This window comes from Manis pentadactyla, chromosome 7, assembly GCF_030020395.1.
Source record: "Manis pentadactyla isolate mManPen7 chromosome 7, mManPen7.hap1, whole genome shotgun sequence".
Taxonomy (NCBI): domain Eukaryota; kingdom Metazoa; phylum Chordata; class Mammalia; order Pholidota; family Manidae; genus Manis; species Manis pentadactyla.
The window spans coordinates 131,924,056-131,943,164 of record NC_080025.1 but is presented as its reverse complement, the minus strand read 5'-3'; the positions used below and the strand labels follow the sequence as shown (position 1 = coordinate 131,943,164).

General features: G+C 38.8%; 1 protein-coding gene across 11 annotated transcripts in view; it reads right to left on the bottom strand.

Moving 5' to 3' along the window:
- Positions 1–278: 278 nt before the first annotated feature.
- CALD1 (caldesmon 1) overlaps positions 279–19,109 on the bottom strand; it is a 189,873-nt gene continuing 171,042 nt past the window's right edge. For 6 of the 11 annotated variants that reach the window (XM_036905563.2, XM_036905571.2, XM_036905564.2 and 3 more), the window contains 7 exons: positions 17,150–17,290; positions 12,871–12,914; positions 12,684–12,765; positions 10,683–10,820; positions 10,122–10,217; positions 5,065–5,145; positions 279–2,364 (listed from right to left, as the gene is read on the bottom strand). In XM_036905563.2, coding sequence (XP_036761458.2) covers positions 2,329–2,364; positions 5,065–5,145; positions 10,122–10,217; positions 10,683–10,820; positions 12,684–12,765; positions 12,871–12,914; positions 17,150–17,290 — 618 coding nt within the window. In that variant the 3' untranslated portion in view covers positions 279–2,328. Of the gene's footprint in view, positions 2,589–5,064; positions 5,146–10,121; positions 10,218–10,682; positions 10,821–12,683; positions 12,766–12,870; positions 12,915–17,149; positions 17,291–19,109 lie in introns of all 11 variants that reach the window. The other 5 variants (XM_036905570.2, XM_036905572.2, XM_057504782.1 and 2 more) reach the window with 3 other exon arrangements.

Sequence of the window (19,109 nt, the reverse complement as noted above, 5' to 3'; positions counted from 1 at the left end):
GATAAGGGGGAAAAAGGGGGTATTATGCTTAGCAGACATGGTGTGGTGGTGGGGCACGGGGAGGGCTGTAAGACACAGAGAAGACAAGTAGTGATTCTATCGCATCTTGATATGCTGACGGACAGTGACTGTAGTGGTGTATGTGGTGGGGACTTGATGATGGGGGGAGTCTAGTAACCATAATGTTGCTTGTGTAATTGTAGACTAATGATACCAAAATAAATAAATAGACAAACAAACAAACAAATAAACAAATGAGGCGAAGACATTTGGAGGAATTCCATTTTTTGTGGATGCATTTTCACAATATATATTTATTGCAGCGATCAATTATCAGTGAAAAATATCAAGTGTTTATAAAACTTTTAGGAATGGCAGATTCACAGAACATGCTAGTCACCTTGCAGTTTTACCTCTTACTGATAACAGAGAGAACTGTAACCAAACAAGTAAATAAGGAATTTATTTTTCAAAAGATTAAATCCAAACTGCACAACATTCTAACCTAAAACTTATTCCATCTCAGTACTGGAATAAAAGTCAGAATTGATATACTCTCTTCTCAACTTCAGACTTTCTAGAAAAAACAGATAGTAGTGATCAGAAGAAGCTCTTATTCAAAAGTACAAGCAAAGTTGCCTTGCCAAAGGCTTTAATTCAAACTTTGATCCATTTCACTACAATTATGGGAGTTAATGCTACATCAGGCACTGAATGTGAATTCTAGTTCATCTTATCATAGACTCATGTCTACTCTGTCGTGGGTGAATGACCTGTGCAATCTTGGCGGCTTTCCTTCCTTTGGTCCAGGTGTGCTACAAGCTAGTGGATTCAACAAGTCTTTACTGATGTATGAGAAAAACAGACTTTGGAAGGCAGTGGTCACTCCTCAGGCCAGCCTGCCCTGGCCAGCTCTTCCAGGGGAATACTGTCTGTTAGAAAAGAGTCACTTGGGAGGCTCCCTCAGTGTGATAGGAATTGAGACTAAGACAGTTTGGGTTATGTCAAATGAGGTATAAGTTTATAGAACTACACTGCATGTATATCTCTATGCTAGAACATATTGCCAAGACACTGGAGTATTCTTTTACCATCTATTGTGAAGAACAGGTGAACACTTACAAGCTAAAATAATATCTGATATCTGGATGGTGTGTGTAAAAATGACAAATTGATAGACTCTTGGAGAAAAAGGTAAAACTAATAAAAGTTACATATATTTTTTGCAAGTTCAATACCTTATCAACTTATGACAAGTACCAAGGACTGATAAAGGTAGAAAAATTTGCTTAAAAGATGCCTCAGTATATTAAAGATGGAATAATACTGTCATAACTCCTAAAATTTGGCTTTTCCTCACCTTTTTTCTCTGCTTCCAGACATTAGCCAAAGTTGGTCTTATGTAGACCCATATGTGGAATTCCAATAGGTACAATTTTGTCACCAAAATTCTTGTCTTTAAATTCTAAAGAAGGAAGAGACCTCAGGTACCACCTAAGCCAACCTACTGAGCACTTAATTCTTAAAGAATAAAGTTTTGAGCAAGCTTTGAGTTTGAACCAGATGACAGATTTAGTACAGTTCATACTGGACTTCAAGATTGCTTTCAGTTATAAACTAAATACTATGTTTTATAGAAAACGTCAACTCATTTTTGACATGTCTCTCTTTTTTTCTTACAGGCTATTGGGCACTGAAACATAGCGATACCTATTCTGCCATGTCTCTATTGGCAAATATGAAAATATTAATATAATATTGTGATTTTTAGTTTTTAAAAAGCTGTGGTATTGGCTAGTTACAAGGACATACTGCTAAATATAATAGCGAGCACATAAAAAAGCTTTCTACCATTAGTGTGTTTGTATATGTGTATGCACATACATACACGATCAGGTCATCTAAAACGTGTTTCACTAACACTACCAAAGAAATCCACAAAGCAACCAACCTAAAGAAATCAGTACCACTGTCAGCTAACATCACAATCCAATGTAGATATTCATCAGCATGAAAAAAGTAATACCTTAACAGTATATCTTTTTTTTTAAAGACAATCATTATTGCAGTTATCTCCAATCTGAAATGGGTTACTTTCAGAAAGCATTACAATTGCCTACTAAAATAATTTCTTCCATGCTTTAGTCTAAAGTGCAGAAACAACAAGACTTCTGTATTTAAAATTAAAAAAAAAACCCACTATGGTTCATTTTTCTGGATACTGCACACATTCCTCAGGCAATTTTCAGCTTCAATCACCTTTGGTTGACTTCTGACGTGGTTGGTGTCACTGTTCAGTCAGAGTTACGATGATCAGTAGGAAAGTCTCTATTTCACAGCATGGGTTTCTTTAGAAACAGGCTCCTGTGCAAAGGCAGTACTTTTACCATGAACATCTCTATTCTGTGATTATTAAATATAGTGATAATATACATGGTTTACTGGGGATAATGAGAAATAAAATAAAAGGAAATGAACCCAATTTAGTAAATCAACATAAATATAAAACAGAGCAAATTAGCCCAGTTCAGCTGGTCCAGCATCTTGAGCAGCTACTTTGGGTTCGTTCTTGAACTGTCTCAAACCTGCTAAGAGAAGAGAGCTTTAAATCCGCAGGCCACGGGATGTTAGCTAGATGTTTTGTGTTGGAACAAAACAAAACAAAGACTTATAATATGGCAGGAATAACTATCTGGGAGATGGAGGACTGCTGTTGGCATTCTACCCAAATAATGCTCCTCTGCTTTTAGTCTATCCTTTCTTCTGCTGACTTGTTTTCCCCTTTCCTGTCTCTTGCTTCTTTATATTTCTCTTTCCCTATCTTGATCTTTAGCCTTGCTCATGGCATTCAGAATCAGGGAGGATTTGTTCATTAGTTAGTTAATCAATTAGATGTCCTCTGAGGGCCAGGAATCAGTGGTGTGCCTTCCGGAACAGGTGCACCTGACTGGTTGGGTCAGCCTCAGCCATGTCAAGGCATGGTGGGGATGGGGAATGTGCTTCTCTTCAGTTTTCTCCTATTTTTATTTGTTCTCTGCTATTCTTATAGGACCCCTACTCTTGAAACTTGTCTAGCCCACAGCCTTATTTTTATACCATTTCTTTTCCTCAACTAGCTGCTAAAAGTCTTGCTAAGACAGCTATAAAAGCTCTGTGAATCTGCATTTTCAAATGAGTATTTTCATTTCAAAGGGATGACTGCGCAGTGAGTCTGACATTTCAGAGCAAAGGAGCTACACACTCTGCTCCCTCACCAACTCAGCTCTGGGCCTGGAGGTCATGTTAAATCACTGCAGAAAGAGTTTCATGGCATAGAACACAGAGGAGGGGGCAATGTGTGCGAAGACCCACCCTGTCACCTCCCCTCTGTTCCACCATGTTGCACAATTCCACAGGAGCACCACTCATGATGTATTATATGTGAGTGGTGTTCTGAGCCCCACCATTCCAGATCATATCTTTATTTTACTTCCCCGAACCCTGGGTCAGAGGAATGTTATTCAGAGGGGCTCCTTTAAACCATGATGGATGATGGATGGCTGACCTCCCTACTCAGAAAGGAGACTAAACAAATATTTGGACTGTCATTCTTGAAGGGTCAGAGACCTATGCTAGAGGGGTCACCATAACGGCTTAGGCCAACAAAAGTTCATTATTTTAAAAAATGCTATGAAACAACTCCCCTATCCCATTCCATGAGGAGAAAAATCTTACAAGGAACTTTAAAACTTTGCATTTTCTGCTGAATATGCAATCCTCAAGAGAAAGCAGCATGAATGTCATCTCAGATCAGACTGCCTGAGTTTCAATCCAGACTTTGTGATTTATTTACTATGTGACTTTGGGGAAATTACTTAATCTCTCTGCCTCATTTTCCTCAGCCCTAAATGGGGTGATAACACTTCACATGGTGCTTGGAGAGTTAAATAAGATAATGTAGCTTAAGAAGGCAGAATAGTGCCTTGTATGTGTGGACGCTCACTAAGTGTTAGTGGTTTGTAGTGGTGATAATTAGGTACTTTTAATATATTTAGCAATGACTTGGAAAACATGTAGAAGTAGAGAGGCTGGCTAGTGGATTTTAATGGAATGTAAGGTCAATCAATAACTAATAGAGAAGATGTAGTAGCACAAAGGCAGCTGCACTCATGGGAAGTAGTGAAGGGGAAGTAGTTCTTTCCCTTCAGAGAACTGCATTGATTCACTAGTTGCCTTTGAGATGTTCTTCAGTCCTGAGTTCGCTTAAGAAGTGCTTCTGCCTTAGAGTCCTAAATTGACACATTGGCAGATTGTTCTGATCTTATTTATTGTTGCCCTCTGATCTTCTGCTTTTCAATTTCCCCTCTGTTAAAGGAAAAGATCAGACTTATTACTTGCAACGGGGAAGGGCTACAAATAGAGTTGAATTAGCTCCTTGTACAAGGGCTCCTGTTTTTAGTCTTAGCATCATTTAGATGTTGTCTAGAGCCCCGTTTATGAAGAATGAGTCTACCCTTTGAGCACAGGACCAAAAAAAAAAAGAGACAAATCCAAGCATTCTTAACCATTAGTTCTCATGGGGAATAAATTTTGCCCTACTTGTGGATATTTTTTTAATTTTTTGCCATTGCAACCTTGAGTCCTAGGTTACTAGCAGTGTAATCCCTTAGAATGGTTCTAGAAAGTAGCTGTATATGGAACCACACAAGGAGATAGATGTTTTTTTCCTCAGTTGATCTTCAAAGAGCTGTAGCTCCAAGCCTGACGTTGTAATGAAGTGTAGACCACAGTACACCACAGGCCTTCTGCTGTCAATACTCCTACCACTGTGGTGTTTCCAGAATGTCTTACTGAGAACCATTCCCTGGGTCTGGACTGTTTACATTGCATGAACGACAAACCTACAGTGTCAAAGGCTCTGTGAATTTTGCCCTCCACTGTACCACATACATGTCGTGAGAAACTGATGTCACCCAGGCAAGGTTCTGTGAATCAGTGCTATTTCTCATTTGATCCAGGGACATCATACTGCAGGATATATCAGGAAAATAACCTTGGAAAAAACAAATCCGCCCAGTAGATTACCTTAGTGGGGGAAGTGACCTTATCCACGGATTGCTTTTCCCAGAGGTTCCGCTTGCCAGATACATCTCCTGGCCTCAAATCCTAGTGAAGAGAAAGCAGAAAAAATTGATAGGTGGCCATTTATATTTTCTGGCCAGGTCTAAATAAATCACCACATCTGTTTTTTGTTATAATCAGTTTCTTGTTTAATACACTTTATCCTAGTGATCCGAAATGGATGAGATCAAAGGATCATTAGCAGCTGTTTTTGTGTAGACCTTGACCTGTGTTATGATACGGGAATGGGCTGGAACTCTCCAGCATTCTGCCCTGGCCTTCCCAAGGGACTTACTGTTTATTGGAATAAGTGAAATTGGAAATTTAAGCATATTTAAAATAATGTAGCCTATTTTTAATTTTCCAAGCTCTTAGTAGTGAATAGAGCATAGGTTAGCTTTAAATAATTTTTTGGGGTCCAATATGCATTTTACCCCGTGCAGATTAGCTTTCTTTCAGTGCCCTGCCTGTAGCCCTGAGCCCTTAAGACAGTGCATGCCAGCCTGCCTTCCAACTGCCAGCACTGCATTTCCTGGCCCAAGGACTTTCTCAGGCTACAGATGCCCACTTTGCCAACCCAGGAGGAAGGCTGGAGGTTGAGTCAGCAACCCTAGGACCGGTCCTCAATCACTCTGGGATGAGATCTGGTGCAAGAATATTTCTCAGGCTCACTCACACCTCAGGTGGAATAACTCTGAGGCATGTGTTCTATGGAAATCCCAGGATTTCTCTAGGGGGATAAACTTTTAATAGTCCACATGGTGACTTGCTCAGTAACATTATTGGCTGGCTTCTTTACCCTGCCTCACTTGCTAAGTTATTTTTTTCACTCCCTAAGTAAACTATCTGCACTTGAGTCAGTATCTTAGGGTCTGCTTTGGGGCAGCCCAAACTAAGACACTTTTCTAATTGTACTTTCCTCAGACTAAAATCATTTTGTTTCCTAAAAAGCAAGTGGGTAATTCAGAAGTGTGTCATTAGAACCTAGCCCTGCAAAACTAAACATTTACCACAAATTGTACCCATAAGAGAAACTGACAGTTGATGACATATGTGAGAACATGTGGAAATCTTGGGAAGAAAACACTAAAATATAATCGATAATAGTTATATAGCTTTGATTATTTACTACCTCATAATTAATTTGGTTTAGATAAGGATCCAAATTTCTGTTTCCACTTACTTTTCTTCTAGCATTTGCTTATATTAGTACTTGGCAAAAGGTAGTCTGCCGAAAAAAAAATGTGTTTTACTGAAATAGTAATGTTTATTTTGGCAAAACCTTTCTCATTAGGAAGACAAAGCTAATAGCAGTTGCATTTTTCCATATGGACGTATTTTTGATAGATAGCATTGAGATTGTAACACTGAAAATGCACTAGTTAAACGGTACTGTGTGAAGCATTACTGAATTTCTGAATTTCCATTGTGGCATGGATTCCTGATATTCTCTCAGAGCTACACCTATTTAACTTGGAACCAGTAAGTAACAAATCAGATTGTTTTTGAAGAATTCTACTACATTTGCCAATGCAGGTAGAAGTTGCCAAGTTGTCTGGAAGAGTGCTTTAAAATTTTGGAAACTATAATTAGGAACATGCTAATGGAAGCTCTGGAAAGTGGCTATTATTACTTTATTATTTGATTCACATAAGAAATATTTTTCTTCCACATGAATGTTCTTCTACTGAAGATAGGGGGATTGTATTTCCCTTAAATCCCACCTATGAATCTTCTTGAGATCCCTTAAAGAGTTTAAAGGGTCCATTTCAAGAAAATATTAACATCCAAGTCGTATGCTGGCATTTTTAAAATCAAAAGGGGAAATATAAATGAAATTACCTGACCAGACTACATTTTAGAGAAAAACCCACTCCGGAAGAGGGAGAAATCAAGGCAGGAGAAGCAAGGTTTCCAATCAACCAGAGATCAAAGAATGAAGGAGAGAATTCATCTGAGAAAGACGTTTTTTTTTAAACAAAAAGAAAGACCAATTAGCATTTTAATCGCTGCACATGACATGTAGTTTTGACACAAAGAACAGACAAACCAGATAAAGCAGACAAACTCAGAATTGAATTTCAGTTACAAAGTTACACTGAAATCCTATAAATCCTACCCTCAAATAGCAATAGATGTTCCAGTAAAGAATCAATTTTTAAAAATTTACTTTTAAAGTAAGTTAATTTTCAGGGACCCCAGATAATACTCATTTGACAAACTATTCTGAGCATTTTCAATTCTTGCATATATAAAAATTACTACATAGCTAGTCGTAGAGGATGGTTTTTCTCTTCAGTGAATTTCACAACTAAACACTAATCCAGTGGATTATTCTTTTCCTTCTTCTTGAGTTTCACTGAGTGAAGACCATTTTGGTGGAAGAGTTTCCCTCTGATTTTTCTTTAATGGCCACTTGCCACACACATACCTGCAAACACAAATTCAGGCTTTTCCCTCCACCCATAGATGCCAAGGAATAGAAGCAAGAGGCTGAGAATAAATCACTCCTGATCCCAAATCAGAAGGTACCCGTGGGTCTCCCATTTTGTTTTTAAATAATCCTTTGACACCTTGGGCTCGGGGACAGGCTGACCGGAGTTCAAAGGGTGCCAAACTCAGACAGAAGCCACAAAGGGCCAGGCTGGAAACACAAATGCCTTGAAGAGGCTTTGTGTAAGAAAACAAGGAAAAAGGAATCAACAAATTCAAGAATGCATAACTCTACACCTTAAAAATACGTTCAAAGGATAATTTAAAAAAGAAAATGAAGTACAGTGGCTTCACAATGTAGAACTTCGCTGCAGGCCACCTGTGTGAAAACCCCTGGACAAGAGGCTTGCTTGACCTGTCATTCCAAGCTGCCTTCCTGGACTTAACTTTTTGCCTGATAAGTTTTATGCATCCGTAGGATCCTGCAGTTCAGAAATATCACCTCAATTCTCCTGGATCCATAGTGTCTGTGAATCACTCTTCTGCCTTGCTGGATTCCAAGTCACATCCTCTCCCAGACAGACTGCTATGTTGCTATTCACACTTTGACACAGTTCTTGGTCTACCCCAGGATGTGTACAGAACTTAAAGTTGCTTATTAAATATATTCAAACTAGCTTTTTATAACATCAATTATATATTCTTTCCTCCAATCTGGCCTTCACCTAAGAAACCACACTAGTCTACAAAATCCAATGGGAAAAAAAGACATCGCTACTATACTAAATACCACATTCCTCTTTCCTTTTCCTCTCCATCTGCTACTAGATGGTCTAGCAAATTACATACTAAATAGTAGGCAAAGCAAGCAATGATTTTGTAATTTCTCTGTAATACCTTTTTGTCCTGTCATTTTTTAGGAGGCTGTCACAGCCCCAGAAAATGGGGCTTTTTGTGTAAACCTGGACACAGTTGTACCTATGTAATAATGACTGAAAGGAATCTTTTAACCCTCCCATTAGGGTGACAGAGATGATGATAGGCTTATCAGCTAAATTGCTAATAAGAGAGTATGGGTCAAGTGTTAGGTCGAATATATAAGTATGAAATTGAAAATACATCACAAATACTGAAAATGTGAAAAAAATATCATTTCCTTTAGCAATTTGCCATACTTATCAAAGAAGAAAACCTTTCTCTCTTTATCCTTGCTACCTTGAGAGATCTTCAGTGGGTTCATGGACTTTGCAGACTTGTATCATATGCATGTTTTGGGGCAGAGGTCTTTAGATTTCATTTGGTTTTCAAAGGGGTCCATAGTTCAAAAAGGTTAATAATTACTGGTCTGGAATCACAAAACCTATATAAACTGCCATTGAAAAAATAATTTCTACTCTTTATATCACCCTGAGTGCTGGGAAAACTTGAAGCACTAAAGAGCATATACCTTTTGGATATCATTTCTTGCCTCGACTGTCTCCTTTTATAGGCTCCCTTTCCTGTATCTACTGGGAAAGGGAAAAACATTTTCTTTTCAATATAAAAAGACTTTCCAATTGCAAACTGGGTTTATATTATTTTTACACTTCCTGTGAGTCCGTAAGCAAAGACTCTTAGGTTGAAAATTAAGTGACTACAAGGAGTTGTACCCATGAGGGGTAAGGAAATATTTCCACTTTTTAAGCTGGAACAGTGATATACTTTAGTGACTTTGGAAATTAAATATGGAGCCAGTAGGTACAATTAAATGCTCAGCGGTACAGAGGCCTAGGATTTGGGAACCTGCTCTTGTACCTTTGGACTGGAGTGGTTATGACAGCTAAGTCTCTGCTCCTTTGCTCACCAACAAAGGTATGAAAGCCAATCTATCAGAGAAAGCTCACCACTAGATAGCAGGCAGCTTAATAAGGTTTTTGATTATAATGATACATGCAAGGCAATTGTCATATACATTCAATGAAAAGGTTAAAATAATATTTTTATGTTCAGATAGGCACACTTAAGAAAATTTTAGACTTCCAAAAATAACATTCATAACCAGTTTTTATAGTTTCCAAGTTCTGCTTTTTTTTAAAAATGGTTTTCCCTTGGAGATTTTGAAATAAAATTACAACAATCATTTCAACAACTAACCACTATATTTCTGTGTTAAGTTACAAATATCAGGCAAATTAAAAAATATTGGTGCAAAGTAGCCAACACACACATTCTTTGGGGAATAAGTCTTGGGGTGCTCTTGACAAGAGAGGAGGCCAAGATGATTTGACATTTTCATTTTCAAATTCCTAGCTATAATTTAATAGAATAGAAGCTAAACAAATAGACGAGTTAAGACTGTAAATCTGAACTGCCTCTACATTCTGGCTAACGACTACCCTCAGGGTGGAGAGCTGATCAGGACCCCATTTTACCTTCTGGGTAATCATGGCTGTGGGACTGTCCTCTCTGAATCTCTTTGTCTGTTATTCAGTGGGGACAGCAAAGAACAGGAGCACCATCTTTCCCAAGCAAGGAGATCAACAGCTTGTTTTCTTCTACTGCTAGAAGCTGAGAGATCAAAGAAATTGAAAAAACCAAAAGCTACTTACTGAAGGTTTGGGAGCAGGCGACTTGTTTCCATCTGGGGTTTTAGTTAGCCATTCATTGATGCGGCTGGAAACCCCCACCTTCAAGCCGGCAGTTTCCTACAAAGAGTCAGTTATCCAATATTAAAGACAAAAATAAACTTTGCCTGGAAAAAAATCTTCAAAGCAATCTCAAAGTACTATTAAGTATTATTTCATGTGACCATCACATAACACTAATCAATTATTGATTGTTATATTTAATATTTTGAGTAAAATGAACCTTAAACTTGATGTTTAAAGAATATGTTGTCTGGTTAGCTTTCCCCTGCACCTGATGCCACCCCAACCCCAAGGGTTGGCGATTAATTAAGGCTCTTTATTTAGACTACTGTGGCCAAGCATAGTACATAGTCTAGCCTCATGAACACATTCTCTCTGAGCTTACTTTTGCAGTCATTGCAAAGGAAAGTAAGAAATACATCTTCACTGCTTTTATAACTAACTAGTGTGATCCCTTAAAAAAAAAAAAAAGGCTAAACAAATCCAACCTCCAAAATTAAGAGACAAAAATCCTATGCTCACCTTATTGGGTGTGCCTGAGGCAGTGGGGGATGAAAACACATTTCCTTTCTCCCACATGCTCTTGATATTGCGTACACCTTCAGCAGGAACAGGAAGGTCCGAGGCTGCTGGCTTTGCAGGTTTTGCAGTTTTTGTTCCCTGAAGTGCGTGAATTATTTTTAGGATTGGTGCTGATAAGTTTGTTCTCATAAAATTACAGGGAGCTTGGCTTCCAGAACATTATCATTTAAAAGATTCATGGGACAAACACCTTCACCACAAATTAGAGTCATAATTCTGCTGTAAAACTACATTCTGATGACATATGTACCTCAAAATAAACTATAATGTAAACATCAGAGGATTTTTCAAAAACGAACTGTGCTTTTTAGTGGAACACCATTCATTGTTAAGGTGCTATTCCACTACATTTCTTCAACAGATACTTCTTAAGTGCCTACTGTGTGCAGAGCACTGGGCCAGGCTCTGGGAATGCAGTGTTTCTCAAGACAGTCTGCTCTAGAGGCTGCTCGTAGACTTACATTTTAATAGGAGAGAAAGTTAGTGACTAGTCATGTAAGTATTTCACATTGTGGTAAGTGTTATGAAAGATAAATATATTGCTATAAAGCATGCCAAGAGAGCACACAGTAAAAGAATAATAGTTTAAGGGAGCAAAGAAGGTTACTCTGAGGAAGTGACCTTTAAACTCAGATCTGACAGAAGACTTGGAAGTGGCCAGGTGAAGAGAAAAAGCATTCCATGCAATCAGGACAGCATATGCCAAGGACCAAGGACAGGGATGTGCTGAAAGACTAAAAGATTGAGAGACCCCTGCATGGAAAATATACTGGAGGGAGGAAGGAACGGATGTAAGGATGAAAGATGTGATTTTGAGATACTTCTCCAGCAGTGGTGATGGGCATACCCAGAATCATGTAGTCTCTCTCGTGGTCCTGCTTTGTGGCCTGTGGCATGTACTGTCAAGGTGGTCAGCCAGGATAAGTGGTACCATCAGTGGCCTGCACATAAAAAAAATCTCCCCGGGCTATGTATACTCTGAAGCCACAATCTTGTGACTTCATTAACTAGAGCTATGATCAATTCGACCACAGAGAGTAACTATCTTCCCTTTGTCTCAAATTTTAGTGGACATCTAATCATGTCAAAATGACCTCTTAAGGATGAGGACTTACTATTCATTTGATAAGCCAACCAGACCGCTCTCTTTTACTCCTTTATCATTTGTTTGTGAACTATTTTACAGGTATCCCCACTCTATTGTACAAAGGACAGGAGAAAAGGAAATCAAACATATCCAATTACTTTATAGCAGGTGGAATAATATAGAGGAAGGCTCAAACTATTGACTGAAGTCTACAAAAGGAGAAAAAACAGGATCATACCTTGATCAGTGGCACCCTACATTTTTAGTGCTTTGGTACTTGGAAATATACATTATTTCCAAATAGAGTAGAACTCATAAGTCAATTTGATGGAAAAAAATGGCATAGACAGAAGCATAAAAGTACAGCCTTCAAGTACAAAACAATCAACTTGAAATTGATGATGATTAATCTCAGGCTGGTTATCACCTTTATATTAACTTATACTAGTACTTTTGCTTGATAACAAAAGTTTACATAGACAAAGGAGGATTAACCAAGGTTGCAAGGGACCTGTTTAAACTGCATATGGGAATACATTTTATAAGGAATTAAGTGTACTGAAGATATCTTTATGAACATACAAATAATAGTTAAATACCAATAAACTTGTTCATTAAAAGAGTGGCATCTTCATTAAAGAAAATTCAGGCTGAAAGCAGTAAACAATTTGTTCAAAAATCTCCTATAATTTATTACTATTCTTCTCAATAGTTCAAAGTGTGTAAAAATGTATCACTAATATTCTAACACACTAATGTGATGATTGGACTTGACTATTGTCCTAAGTGTTTCTATGATCATCCCTATAATCAGAGTCTATTTCCGTTTGACCATAACTCAGGACATCTCTCACCTCAATTGCACTGGTATATTGCTCCAGCCTGCTGTCAATCTTGGAGACGACTGCTGCTTGATGAGTAGGTTTGACACCACTGCTAAGTGAATAAACACACATACACGCATACATGAAAATACAAGAGAGAATCCTTCCATACATGTAATGGCTGATGAGTATCAATTGAACAATCAACCATATTTACCTTTTCTGCACAGACTTATTCAAAAATTCTGCTCGCTCTTCTATCTAGGAATTCAAAGAAAAATCCAATTAATATTTTCAGCTTATAAACAATGTTTGTCAGCCCATGCCACTATCTCCCTTGAACCTGGTGAATAAAAGCACCAAAGAGTGTCTAACGGGCATTAGGGTGCTGGGCACAGCAGCTCTGCTAGAGAGGACCTGTAAGGTATTTTGACAGTGAGATCTGGAGAATGAATGCAGGATTGGCAGATGAGAGACGAAGTGTGGAAAAATATAAAGTTTTGATGGCAAATTACAGACCAGACCTAAATGGAATAAAGATGCCTCTGAAATAATGTAAATCAGTGGTAAAATAATTACACTTCAAGACAACAATGTTTTCAAAAACACATGCTGTTACCCTTAAGGACCTATTTAAAGGAGTACAGGTGTACCATGTTATTTGTTTAACAAAAATATCCCACAATGTTTTAACTATATATTTGATATGTAATAGGATCAAATAAGAAAGATAACCAGGAGCTGCGAACTGTTCACTTACTGCTTAGCCTGATTTCCTCTTGTAAGCTGTCAAGCCTATTGTTGAACTTAATTTGCCCTGCATGTGGGAGATGGGGGTGGTGGTGGGTTGAGATTGGGGTATAGCTCATCAGTAACAGCCAAGGACTCCCATAAAGTCCCTGTTAGCTCAAGGGGGAATTAAGGAAATAAGCCCAGAAAGACCGTGATGGATATATATGAAATGGGCAGTTCAGTAGTCTTAATTATTTTTCTTTCTAAAGCTTGGAACTTCTTTTTGCTACAACCAAAGCTACTAACTCAAACACTGTAGTTTACTGAAACTATATCACTCAAATCAGGTGTTCTTTATAAGTCAGCAAATATTTGTTGATGCCTCATGAAACCCAATTCCAGGCTGGAAATATCCTTTGCCATCCATCACGTAGCAAAATCAGCAAATAGTAAAACCTTCTTTGTATTTGATTACTTGTGCCAAAGCACACACGTGCCGAAGGGGTCTGTTTTGGCCCTGTTCAGGGCAGCCAAAAAAGGTACTAGGCCCTAGTTGCCCTAGGCTAGTGTGGTTGAGTGTCTCCCTTTAGTCTTCTGCTTCTGACATGTCAGCGGCTCTTTCTGGCCTGGACTGACCTGGGGCTTGTGGACTGTAAATACCCTTAGGCTTTTTGGAAAACATGCTCCAGCTGGAATATCCGTTGAAGAACACTTACAGATGTTAGTGAGGGTCCTTTATTCTTTCATGACTTCTTACAATGATAAAAGCAAACTCATTAAAAATAAAACTTTGCAAATATGTGCTTATAGGTAGCACTGAGTTTATGGGATGTAAAGGGTCTTAAATCTTATTTTTCTGATTTTCATAGAAACTTAAAAGTGCATTTTTGGAGAAAAAGTTCTCAGTTGAATAAGGTGAAGTATGTTGAAACCACTTGATGCACTGGCACTTTTAATATTAATCATCCATCCATCCATCCATCCGCCTATCAGCTAAACAACCAGCCAATAATTATATATATATATGTGTATATAGACACACCTTCTATATAAAGTTGAACATAGTGTTTAAGACAGCATCCCATTTATCAAGGAGAACACAATTTTATAGGACAGATTAGTAGGACATACAAATAAAATACTTAAAATTCAATGGCAGGTACCATATTGAACATAAGAAAAACATGCTGTGGCTCTAGGATACGTGACTATCTGGGGGGTTGGAGAAGGCCTTCAGTAATTTTAATGTTTGAGCTGAGTTTTATAGTTTACATAGATTTATACATGACTTTCTGAAAGTCAGATAGGGGTGCAAGAGTTAGAGGGGAAAGCACACTTCCAGTAGAGCAAATACATGGATGAAGACTGGGGGATGCATGCAGAATGGAGGGAAGGAAGACTAAGGAAACGTTTAGCGTGGTGGGAGGACAGAGCACAGCGGTGAGGGGCTGGCAGAGATGACACTTGTTCTTTGTAGCACTTCCACAGTTCTGGCTCGGGGCTCGTGTTGCTAACCTCAGTAATCACAGTCATCCAAATTACAGAGCCTCTCAGACTCCGACTTCTCCTTTCATAGTTACAATATAATGCGGTTTGACTTCATTATCAGGACTCCTCATCCATTTACTGATGCACTTCCTTTAGAAAATTCCTTAACATAGTGGCCCTAGGTAATGTAACAATGTGTACTGAATTTCTAAATTAAACCAATTTCTGTATTAGGAAATTAATGAGGGAAAATAGTTCTCCTGAAGACCAAGAGGTGGCAGTGTTGTCCCAATAAAACTCGGGGGATAAAAGCGTACTATTCGTTTTTTGAAAATTGGCTGTCCCTTATTCCACACCCCCTCCACCACCAAAACATGAAACAACAATAATAAAAAAAAAATTTTAGGTTTAACTGACTTAAATTTTTTTTCTTGGCATGTATAATGTAAGAAAAATCATTCACTACTAACATCATTTAACAATGAGAAACCAGGTTCAGAATTTCCTAGACAAGGAATGGAAGTCATGGGAAATTAGCAAAATACACTAGTTGATAATATTTTGTCAAATGTTATTCCTCCCACTGAATTCTACAATGTTAACTTAGGACCATTTATAAAAGTTGCAGGGCCAAGAGTATCAACAGCTCTAGGAATTCAATTGTAGGATCTTGAACTGGAGCTCTAGCAAGTTCTTCTCCACATACTATGGAGAAGAGTGATGGACTGTTCCTGAAAACGTGTCTCTGGTATACAGAAATTAAAATGTTTTGTTTCTTTTATATCTATCTACTTGGATTGCGCACACATGCCTCGCTTTAGCCAAGGGAAGAGAAAAATGGTTTCCTGGGAATGCTAGATGAAATGGGGGCCAGGAGTCTGGGTGAGGGAGAGACCGGAGGAGTAAGCTGGAAAACTGGAAAGAAGATATTTGAAGAGGGGAGAACAATGAGCTGTAGTTTCTCCTGAAAAGAAGAGTAGAAATTGGAAGTCTACAGAACTACTATTTTTTTCATGTCACCAAGACTATTCACAGAAAGCTTGGCTTGGGTGGGATTTTAAGGAAGGCAGAAAGAGAGAACATGGTTTTCTCTGATTATTGACGAGCCAGAAACAAAAGGACCCGGAGTGGGGACAGGATGGTCTCCAGTGGCTGCACAGAATAGCCTGCTCTGAGCGGGGTTTTTTGCCTTTCTGCTCTTTCTTCTAGAGCAGAGTCTGCAAACTATGGCCCACGGGCCAGATGCAGCCCATGTTTTTCAAACAGCCCTCAAGTGAAGGGTGAATTTTATATTGTGAAATGGTTGAAATAAAAGAAGAATATTTTGTGATACAGGAAATTTTTACGAAATCCAAATTTTAATGTCCATAAAAATAAAGCTCACCCACTCCACAAAGTTTCTCTCTACCCATTTTGCTCCATTCTGAGATCTCACTGTACTGGTAGTCTGCATTTGATTACCTTTGGAATTTTTTTTTTCCATTTCATAATTTTTGCATTCCCCTGGGGCAATGAGTTATATTAGTGCCATAGGAGCAGCAAGTTTGTTTGTACTTCTCTTCCTCATGGCACATAGCACACATTATACATATCAAATATGAAATAATAAAAAACCCCTGTGGCTTAGTTTGAATTCCCCCTGAAACAGGCCTTGCAACGAGAGGGTTTGAGCACTAGTTTATTTGGGAGTGTCTGAGCTATGAGTGGCACCCAGGATCACAAAGACTCCGTCTTACATCAGTTAGGAGCTATGCTCCTTGAAGGCAAGTAGGACCAAATTCATCCTGGGAAGGGACCCTATCCAAGTCACATTTCATCTCCTCCTGTGATAATAGCTGTCAAATTTGACCTGTACCATTTCCAGCTGCCCTGCTGTTAGTAATGACAAAGGAAAAATCAACAGCTAGCATGAAAAGCAGTTTAAGTTTTTATAATTTATTTGCCCATTTTATGAACTTAAAATGTTTCCATTTTCAATTGCTCAAAGCAAAGAAGCATCTGGAGAGAATGGGTCAGTGAAATCTAGAGATAATCACTGGATATCATTTTAATATATGCCAAAGCATCTAATAAACAACAGATATAAATTTCTCCACTCCATTTCTCAACTCTCCGTATGTTGAAAACAAAGAGAAGCTGTGAAATGGCTGGAGAAAGGGGCAAACGATAAATGAAGCAAGGCTTTGAATAATGAGTGACTAAATGTGGGGCTAAAATCAAGTTGCTAGGACCTCACAATAGAGGTATTCTAAGAAAGTTTTCTGGGGAAAAAATACCTTGAGAGATGAACCTTTAGGAGTGAAACATTTGAATGGCTTCTTCTCCTCCGATAAGCCGTCTTCTGGCATCTTCTGGCGTTTCTCAGCAGCTTCTGCCCTTCGCTTTTCAATCTCCTCCTTTAGCCTCCTCTTCTCTTCCTAAGAAAGTACAAATAACAAGGACCTTAATATCACCTGGAAGCCTAAAGGAAGGAGTGCTGCGCTGTAGGAGAAAGAACACTAGTCCCAGAGGCGCAGATCCGGGTTCTAGATTGGGTGCTCCCCTTCCCCAGTCACTAGAGGCTAAATCTGAGCGTGGGAGTCTAACTGCCTGATTCACACTCTGGCACAACCACTCCCCAACTCTGGGACCTTGGCCACGTCATGTAGCTGCTCTGTGTCTCAGTTTGTCCTCTGTAAAATGGGAATAATAATAGCACCCACTGAATAGCACTTTAATGAGGACTAAATGAGAAGCCCACGTGAAATGCTTAGACTAATGTTAACGATCATCATACCATCCTTTTAAGTCATTTAACACTGTTCTTCCTGTTCTGTATATTTAAAATAGACATAAATATCCCTTCTACCTACTTCCTAGGAGAGTGTGCAGACAAATGAAATAATGTAGGTACAAAATTATATAAATCTATGGTATTGTATTCACCAAGTTGTACAAGATGATGTTATGGTGTCCCTGCCTCAATTGAGTAGATTATTTTAGATGGTTTGACAAACCTGAAATATGTAGATACTGCATCATGACAGTGAAATCACAGAAAATGTTTACAATCCATCTCATTAACCTCTCTGCGCCCTCATTCCCGGTCTAGAGGACTCTCCCCTATCTTCTTTCTCAGGCAAAAAATTCAGAGCTCTGATCAAGATGCATAATCCTTGATGAATGATTTCCTAAGAGACCTGTGGAATCTGTTTTGGTTTTCAGACTGAATGTTCTCAAGCAAAGACTGGAAGTTTATCTGTTAGAGGATGTTGCAGAAGGATCCTGTGTGTTATAGACCAAATGTTTGTGTCTCCCCCAAATTCATATGTTGAAATCCTTCCTCCAAAGTGATAGTATCAGGAGGTGGGGCCTTTGGGAGGTGATTAGGCCATGAGACAGAAGCTTTCATGATGGCATCAGTGTCCCCTTTAAAGAGGCCCCAGAGAGCTCTCTCAACCCTCTGCCAAGTGAAGGAGTAGTGAGAATGCTGCTGGGAAGCAGGGTCTCCCCACACATGGGGTTTGCTGCTGCCTTGATCTTGGACTCCCCAGTCTCCAAAACAGTGAGGAATTTCTGTTGTTTATAAGCCATCCAGGCTATGGCAATTTGTCACAGCAGCTCAAAAGGACTCAAACACTGTTTGGTAGAAGGTTAGACTAAATAATTTCCTAGGTCCCATTCAGTTCTAAGAGTTCCTGTTTCTCTTCTGCCTTCAACTGATAACTCTGCTCTTCTAAATAACAGAAGTAACAATGAAACAATAATTTTAAGTACCACATCCTGAGCACCTATCGTGTACCAGGCACTGTGATACAACGATCTATTTAATCATCTATTTAATCCCGACATTAAGCAGACATTATTTCAGAGATAAGGAAAAGATGTCTTAGATCATCCCAGGCATGCCAAGGTCCCAGCCTGCAAGAGGCAGTTAGGACATAGGCCCAGTGCGTTTGATTCTAAAGCACCAGCATCTCAATTACTTCCCTGCCAAAGGTCATTGGCTCATTGATAGCTGCAGGTGGATGAGATCCTGCTATAATTTATCCGAGCTTTCCACACAGTTCAGGGCACTGTTGTGCAGGGTACATGTGAGAGAGTCATCTAAAGTCTTTCTGCACATTTTGAATGATGAAAGACCACTGTCTGCTAAGATTAGCAGGAAAAGCTTAAGGCTGAGTTGGAGAAACTAGGTCCCAATGCTGATTCTACTGCTTATTAGTCAAGGAACTTCACACAAGTCATGGGGCAATA